The sequence below is a fragment of the Eubalaena glacialis genome, chromosome 9, assembly GCF_028564815.1.
Source record: "Eubalaena glacialis isolate mEubGla1 chromosome 9, mEubGla1.1.hap2.+ XY, whole genome shotgun sequence".
NCBI lineage: Eukaryota > Metazoa > Chordata > Mammalia > Artiodactyla > Balaenidae > Eubalaena > Eubalaena glacialis.
Genome location: NC_083724.1, coordinates 2,746,091 through 2,754,459, shown reverse-complemented (window position 1 = coordinate 2,754,459; position 8,369 = coordinate 2,746,091). Strand labels below are relative to the sequence as shown.

The window sequence follows — 8,369 nt, the reverse complement described above, 5'->3', positions numbered from 1 at the left end:
CATGGCTGGCATGGGGCTCTCCAGACCCCGCCAACCCACAGGCCTGCCCTCCAGGACACAGCTGTCCTCAGTGCTGGCTCTGACCTGTCCTCGTCCAAGAGCCCGACCCAGGAGTGTTCCTGATGCTGGCAGCCAGCCTGGACCCGCACCCTAGACCCTTCCCGCCTGGGGCCAAGCAGGAACCGTCCAGTCCCAGGGACACAGGGCACCTTCCTGCTTGGCCTCGGATGGAAGTCAGTGACACTGTCACAGAAAGGGGGCCTCATGTTGTCCTGGAAGATAATGTCTCCGTGGCCCCAAGGATGAGTCAGTCACAGGGCATTCAGGGAACCGCATGGCCTCCTCCTATATAAGGCCCCAAGCCCGCTGCCTCGGACTTCCCTTCTCTCCAGAGCTCAGAAGTGCAACCACGGTTGCAGCCATGAAGAGTCTCCTGCTCGCCCTGGGCTTGGCCCTCGTGTGTGGCACCCAGGCTGTCCACATCCCCCACAAGGTGGAGGGTCTGGACATAAGAGAGGTATGGGGCTGGGGTCAGGGGCTGAGAGGGCGCAGGAAAGCCTGGACCTCAGAAGTCTAACACGGGTCAAAATGAGGCCATAGCATTGGGGGACCACTTCATCCCCCAGATGTTGGAGGGACTTGTCTCTCTCCAGCCACCTGGTTCCCAGACGCTCCTGTTTCCCTCTCCCTCCCGGGGTGGAGTCGTCCTCGAAGCTGCCACACCTGGATGGGGGCTGACTTAGGACTGCGCTGGGGGTTGGGTAGAGACGGGGGTTTTTCCAAATATGCAAGAGCTCCCCACTCGGGTGTCATCACATAGCTGGTGATCCCCAAGTGCACCTGGAACCCTAGCGCATCATGCTTCCTGAGAAACCTGGGCACACAGGAGACTCGGCGTGGCCCAGTTGAGGCGGGACTGAGAGCCCACTGTGGGGCTAGGGTCCCCTTCCCGGAGTGCAGCTCAACACCCCTCCCCAGGTGGCGGGGACGTGGCACTCCGTGGCCATGGCGGCCAGCGACATCTCCCTCCTGGACGCCGAGAGTGGCCCCCTGAGAGTGAACGTGGAGGAACTGAGGCCCACCCCCCAGGGCGACCTGGAGATCATCCTGCAGAAACGGTGGGTGTGCCCCGCCCCCCGTGACATGGCACCACCCCTTCCCCGGGGCTGCGGGCCAACAGGGGCAGCTCCAGGACTGGTGGGCGGTGGGCCGGGCTCCAGCTGGGCCCCGGCTGCACTGTGGGCGGGGCCAGGGCCTCAGGGACGGGGCAACAGGGCTTGGAGACTCTTGGTCCCCTTGGAGCCCCGCGCAGGGGTGTGGGGCAAGAGGCGGCTACACAGAGTGGCCCCAGGGTCAGTGTGGGGAGAGGCCTGTGTGGAGACCACTGGGCAGCTGCAGGCTTGGATCCTCAGGGCCTGGGCAGTTTCCACCATGAGCCCCACCTGCCCCCAGAGTGGGGGAGGCGGGGCATCGAGGAATTCTGGGCCATGATGAGACCAGTATTCTTGGAAACACTGTGTCCAAAGCCCCATGCAGACAGGGTCCGTTTTGAGCTGCCACATGCCTTCGGTCACCAGCCAGCTCGCCTGTGGGGTTCCTGGCTGACTCTGTCTGCCCCGTTGTCAACTTCCTGAGTCACCTGCTTGGGTCCAAGGAGGGCCGCTCCCTCTCAGGCCAACACCTGGTGGCGGTGCTTTGGGCGGCCCAGGTGTCCTCCTACCCTGAGGACACCTCCCGGAGCCCAGCTCCCGTCCCTCCGCAGGGTTTGTGAATGAGCCCCACCACCATCTGGCTTTTCAGGGAAAACCAAAAGTGTGTAGAGAAGACCATCCTGGCTCAGAAGACCGAGGACCCTGCTGTATTCAAGGTCGACTGTGAGTGCCCCCAGCCCGGGCCCCACGCTCCCCTGGGGTAACCCCAGCACGTGCGGGGCCCCGCCTGATGCTCTGAGACGCTCGCCATCCCGCCACCCGGGCAGCAGGAGTCGGGCTTGAGTGTGTGGCCTCGTCCTGTGCGCCAGGCCCTGCTTCTCCCACCCTGCGGACGGTGCTCTCAGGGTGACGAGGCCTGGGATCCCCATGCTTTCCTGCCCCTTCTGCACCCCCTGCTTGACGTAGATGGAAGGAAGAGGGTATGTGTCCTGTGCACCCGGGGGTGGGTTAGGGCGGGCACACGTTTCTCGGGCAGACACGTGGCAACTTCCCTGTTCACAGACTGGCCTGCGGCTCCTTAAAAATACCCAAACAAACCAGACCTGTGGGCAGGCACACTGCACATTTGCCTCTCCAACCTAGAACCTGCTTCTGGAATTTTCCAGTCCTCACCCCCCTCACCCCAGCCCTGGCCGCCTCCCTGGGACACACCCCTGGGCCCCCAGATCCAGCCCCACCCCCAGGGCCCACCAGCCCCGTCTCCAATCCACAATCTGTTGTTTGTCACGCCCTCTTTCTGAGAGGCAGTGAGTGGGGTGGGGACAGTCCCATCCCCAGAAGCTGCCCTGCCACGTCTGGGCCCAGCAGCGGGCGGGGGCGGGGAGCCACCTAGCCCTACGCCCGAGGTTCCCATTCCTCACCTGCCGGGCCTCAGGTCTACCTGGGAAATCGGCAGGACTCTCCAAAGAGCCTTCCCTCCATCGCCATCATCTTGCTCCATATCCAGCCAGGACAAGGACCCCGAGGACGCGGGGTGTCCACGTGCTCCCCCAGGTCCCCCGCCTCTGAAGGACAGAGGCACCGCTACCCTCTTCCTCTTGAAATACTGTCCCTTCTTTCTTCCACTCTCTGCTGTCCACATATAACCCCAGACTCCAGTGGGGCTCCAATCCTGGCATCTTTTTGGTCGCTCACAGACCTGGGCGCCTGCCCTATTGAGTGGGGCTACCTGGGATTTAGTGCCTGAGGGTGTGGATGAATAAGTGACTGAATTAATGCCACGTCCAGGACATAGGGGAGCAGAGTTTGGCCAAGCGGGCAGTAGGCACGGAGAGCGGCTTCACCGTAGCATCAACACTTAAGAGCTGTTTCCAGTCTCGGCCTGAGTGCGGAACGGGCTGGTCTCACCCAGACCGTGCGGCTCGGAGAGTCCCCACTGGGGGTCCATAAAACTTGTTGTGCTGCCAGTGGTGGGCTTCTGGCACCCAGTAGGGAGGGAGTCCCCTCGGTGTCGGGGAGGGGATATTCCGAGCCCAGTGGCTGCCGTGGGAAAGAGCGCTCCCAGGCGATGATCCGGGTGCCCCGACGGACATGGTGGAGGGACTCAGACAAGATTTCAGGCTCCATTTTGGCCCCTTTTCCAGGTCACGGGGAAAGAAAGATTTCCGTGCTGGACACAGACTACACCAACTACATGATCTTCTGCCTGGAGGCCCCCGTGCCCACCGATGAGCACGGCACGATGTGCCAGTGTCTGTGTATGTGGCTGATCCCATGGGGCGTGTCCCGAGGGGCCGCTCCTCGACAGAGACGTGGCCTTTGGTCAAGCTGTGAATAAGGGACGCTCAAGACTCCCCCGCACCTTCCTGGCCCCTGGTGGGAGGAAGGGGAGAGGGGCTGCCTCGCTGGCCCCTACAGGTCATGCTCACAAAGGTCCCAGCCGTGGCGCCCGACACTGGCGGTCAGATGTGGGGTGACGTGCAGGGCAGGAGATGCTTGGGACAAGGTCCGGGACAGGCCAGCGGGGCTGATGCAGGAGGCTGGGGGTTTCTCCCTGAGTGGAGGGGCCTCACCTACCAGTTGGTACAAGTGACTAATATTAATCAACAATCTAATAGAAGGAGATTTTTAATGACTTCAGAGCACTTTCAGCTATGCAAGCAGCTTTAAAGGGAGATTTTCTGACCAAAGTAAATATACAGGCGACGTTGCCCTTGCTTCCAAGGTGGCCATGGCGGGCAGTGGAGGCTCCTGGTCATAAGTCAGCCAGCCCGGGGGGACTGGGGGTGACCAGGATAGGGGGGAGGGGGGTGCCTTTCCTCTCGTGACAGTGCAGACCCCCAGCGCTGCCCTGGGAGGAGGAGGAGGGGAATGGGCCAAGCGGGGAGGGCAGGGGCCCTGGAGGGCAGGAGGGCGGGGCCCTGCAGACCAACCTGGGAAGCAGGGCTAGACCAAGCTCTACAGACCCCAGTGCATCAGTGCCTCTTTCCTGCGCTTGCTCCTGGGGGGGGCCTCAGGGTCCCCGAGCTCTCGCGGGGGGAGCAGGGGTGCCCCCAGGGACTGACCCCTCCCCCACAGCCAGGACCCTGATGGTGGACGACGAGGTCGTGGAGAAATTCGACAGAGTCCTGGAGTCTCTGCCCAAGCACATGCGGATCATCCTGGACCTGAGCCAGGGGAAGGGTGAACTCAGCCCTGCCTAGGGTGAGAATCAGGGAAGCATCCTCCCCCCTTACTGGCCCCCCTATTCTCCCCAGGGCTCCCGGGAGGAAGGGGGTGAGGGCGCAGCACCCCCGAGGTGGGCCCCCTCCCCACCCCCCGCCAGGCCCCTCTGTCCCCGGGGCGTCCAGTCGCGTCCTGACCCTCCCGCACGGCTCTCCCTCCCCCACAGCGCAGTGCCGCGTCTAGGTGAGCTCCTGCCGGCGCCCTGGGGGTAACGTAACCCCCCTGCCCCACATCCTGGGCACGTGCACAGGGTGGGGGTCTTGGTGGGGCCCGGGTTCCCCCATCAGGCCCTGGGGTCCCCCTGCGGGAATGGCTGGAAGCTGGGGTCTCTCCTGACGACTGCAGAGCCGCTGGCCGCGTGCCCACTCTCGAGAGGTGGCCTTTGGGGATGTCGTTTCCTGTGTCCTGGCCTCACTCGCATGCTGACCTCCCCCTGCTCCCTCTGGGCAGGGCTGAGGGCCAAGGTGGAGGCCCCGGAAGCGGGCACCGGTGACAGACACTCCACCTGAGCGGGGAGGCGGGGGTCCCTCTCCCAAGGAGGGGCCGTCCTGCACCCCCAGGCCCAGCTGGCGGTAGGGGCTGGCGAGGATCCAGCAGGTTCCCCAGGAATCACAGGAGAGCCCCGTGTCCATTTCAGGGCCCGGGAGCCTTGGCTGGAGCCTTGACCCCACTGGGGACAGATGATGTCGCCCCTGCCTTCCCCTTCAGCAGGGTCAGGAGGGACCAGGACCAAGGTCACCCCTCTTGGGACCCAGGCCCCTCCGGGTCCCGCCTGGGGTCTCCTGCTCGGGGGCGTTCCTCCTTCAGCAGTAAAGGCATAAACCAGTGCGCACTCCTGTCTGAGTCTTTCCTGACCGATGCACGTGGGCTGGGGACCCAGGCGGCTCAGGCGGTGACAGCAGGGATGGGAAAGGTGGTGTCTCCTCCAGACCCAGCTCTGAGCCCAGCGGGGGTCCCAGCGGGATGCCTCGTCTGTGTCAGGGGGTATTGGACACAATTTCCCTTTACTATTCAACCCACCTCTATCATCGTAGGGCTGCAGAAACCCTGTTTGCTGGTAGGGCAGCTCACCCTGAAAATCATACGTTTTCATTTAAATTTCTTGAAAAAGAAATGTCTTGGCACCTCCCGCCCTCCCTGGAGGTGGGGGTGTGTCAGAGCTCCAGGGTGGGAGGGGGCCGCAGGCTGCTCTGTGTGTGGGTGGATCCACAGGGACCAGCATCAAAGAGCAAGGCCACCCTCCCCCCCCACCCCGTTAGAGCTCAGGGTCACCCCCCGACGGGAGCTGCGGCAGGGCTGACCTCCCCCTGCCAAGAGAGAAATGGGAGCAACAACGTTCAGGCATTCTGGCTTCCTAAGGCCCTGCACGGTGCTGACGTGGCTGCCCAGCCACGGAACCCCCAGTCCCTGCACCAGCTCAGTGGCAAAGCTGAGTCGGGCCCCTGGCCATTCGGCTCCACGCTCCAGCTCTAACCTGACACCGAACCCCTCCGATGGGAAAGCTCCCAGGTCTGGCTCCACAGACGAAAATGACGGACAGGAGGGCAGGGCAGGACCTGGCCACAGGGTGGTGGGAAGGACGTGAGCTCGTTTCTGTGACTGCCGAGGGCAGCGGTCATCCCGGCTGTGCGCTGGTCAAGAGCACAGGCTGCAGGCCAGCCTGCCTGGCGCCCTGCTGTCTCCTCTCTGCATCTGTTCCCTACCTGTAAAATGGAGAGTGCAGAAGGGGCGACCCCAGGGAGGCGTGGGTGAGGATGGAAGGAGAAAACAATTCTCCTGCACCCAGAGCAGTGTCCACAAGCAGGAAGTGCGCAGCGACCACCAGGTGCCAGCATGGCTCCCCCGCCACCCCAGTCCTGCCACCTGACCTTCCCCACCATCACCACCACCCACCAGGGCCTCAGTCTCCTCCGAGTCATTTCCAACTGATAACAACAGTGTCTCAGAAGAAAGTCAGAAATATTCATAGGGATAGGGTGTTATCCAGGACCCAACAATGTCTGGCATCCAATCAGAATTACCAGGCCTGCAAAGAATCAAGAAAATACAAGCCATAAGGAGGACAAAGACCAACCAATTTAAACCAGACCAGACTAACGTAGAGTTAGAATATCCAGGCAGAGACTTCCTTGGTGGTCCAGTGGATAAGACTCCGCACTCCCAATGCAGGGGGCCCAGGTTCAATCCCTGTTTGAGGAACTAGATCCCGCATGCATGACACAACTAAGAAGCCTTCATGCCGCAGCGAAGATCTCGTCGAGTGCCACATCTAAGACACGGCACAGCCAAAATAAATAAATAAATAAATAAATAAATAAATAAAATATTAAAAAAATATATCCAGGCAGCAACATCAAAACCTTTATCACAACTATATTCCATACATACAAAGAATGAAGTGGGACACATGGAAGATGAGCAAAAGAGCCAAAGCCAGATTCTAGAGATGGAAACTACAATCCGAGATGAAAAAGAAAAAACAACAACACTGGGTGGGACTGACAGCAGATTATAAAACACAGAAAAAACATTAGTGAGCTTAAAGACACAGGAGTAAATCTACTCGAAGTGAAACACAGAGAGGGAAGAAAGACAAGAAAAATAGAGCAACAGTGAGCTGGGGACAAATATATGTGTAACTGGAACCTTGAAGGGCGAGGAGGACAGAAAAATTATTTGGAGAAATAGTGGCCCCAAATTCTCAAAATTAGATGAAAACTATAAATATACAGATTAAAGAAGCTCAACTAATATCAACCATAAAAAGCATGAAGAAAACTACACCAGGGTACAAATAACAAATTAATTAAAACCAGTAACAGGGAAAAAAAACTTTGTGTAAAAAGGAACAAAGATGGCAGCACTTTTAAGAATGATTTTTCCTGGAAATTTTGGTTTTATACACTTCATTGGTTAAAGAAAGTCCCTTCTGTTTCTATTTAGATAAAAGGTTTTGTTTTGGTTTGTTTTTAACCAGGAATTGCTGTTAAACTCTAACCAATGTGTTTTCTGCATTGAGGTGACCAAATAGTTTTTCTTTAACCGATTGAGGTTGTAAATTGCATCAGTATGTTTTATAATGTCAGATGACCCTTACATTGTGGGGAAAAAAACAATTAGTCACGATGGATTGTTATCCAGCTCTGGATTTGATTTTCTACCTATGTTCTGGGGTACATTTTCCACTTATGTTATAGGTTAAGCTTTCTTGTCCTGTCCTGTCTTTTTTTTTTTTAACACCAACTGGTATGAGATGTATTTATCTCCCAAGTGATAGAGCTCAAGTCAAACATATTAGAAATAATGCCATATGGATGTCAATTTAAAGTAGTGCTATGTTCTTTCGTACTAGCCTCTGGTCGTTTCCACAGAAGGGATTGGCTCAGGAGCTATTAAACTAAAGGTATTCCCACTGTTATAAAAATGCTCCATAATTATTAAAATAATTATAATTTTAATAATTGTGTTAATTTTAAACAATTTTGCTCTGGTAAATGGCTTAGAACATAGTTGTTTTCCAGAATTTAACACACTGTTCAGCCAGGCATCTTCTTAGCAGCACACAAGACTTTCTGTGAAGTCGGGGGTATTTGTAAATACTGGTCACACAAAGTTGATTCACAACCACATTTCTTGCTCTGTGGCACCAATTTTTTCCTCAAGCCTGTCTTCTGAGCTTTGTGTTACCCTTTGCTGAATTTTCCAAGGAGAAGGAGGAGAATCTGGTATAAGAAATGTGTGTTTCCCCAAAGAGACACTGAATAGACCTTTCATCGGGACTGTCTCACCTGAAATACCCTTCCTGCTGTTGGCCACTGCTGAGTCATAATCCCGAGGGGAAGTGTCTCTAGGGATAGAGGCAAAGGCCCCGCAAGGGAGACTGAGAGGTTTTGGCCTTGGGCTCACCTCTGTTTCCAGTTGTGGTAGAAAGTCAGAGAGACTTCCTGAAACAGTATTTTGTAATCTTTAAAAATCTTTGTTATTAGTGTGACC

The 8,369-nt window shown here is 57.2% G+C and overlaps 1 protein-coding gene across 1 annotated transcript; it reads left to right on the top strand.

Annotated features, from left to right (window-relative positions):
* Positions 1-421: 421 nt before the first annotated feature.
* LOC133098130 (beta-lactoglobulin-2-like) lies at positions 422-4,885 on the top strand. The gene is made up of 6 exons (XM_061200830.1): positions 422-517; positions 979-1,118; positions 1,801-1,874; positions 3,296-3,409; positions 4,230-4,334; positions 4,827-4,885. The coding sequence occupies exons 1-6, from the start codon at positions 422-424 to the stop codon at positions 4,883-4,885; spliced, it is 588 nt and encodes a 195-aa protein (XP_061056813.1).
* The last annotated feature ends 3,484 nt before the right edge of the window (positions 4,886-8,369 follow it).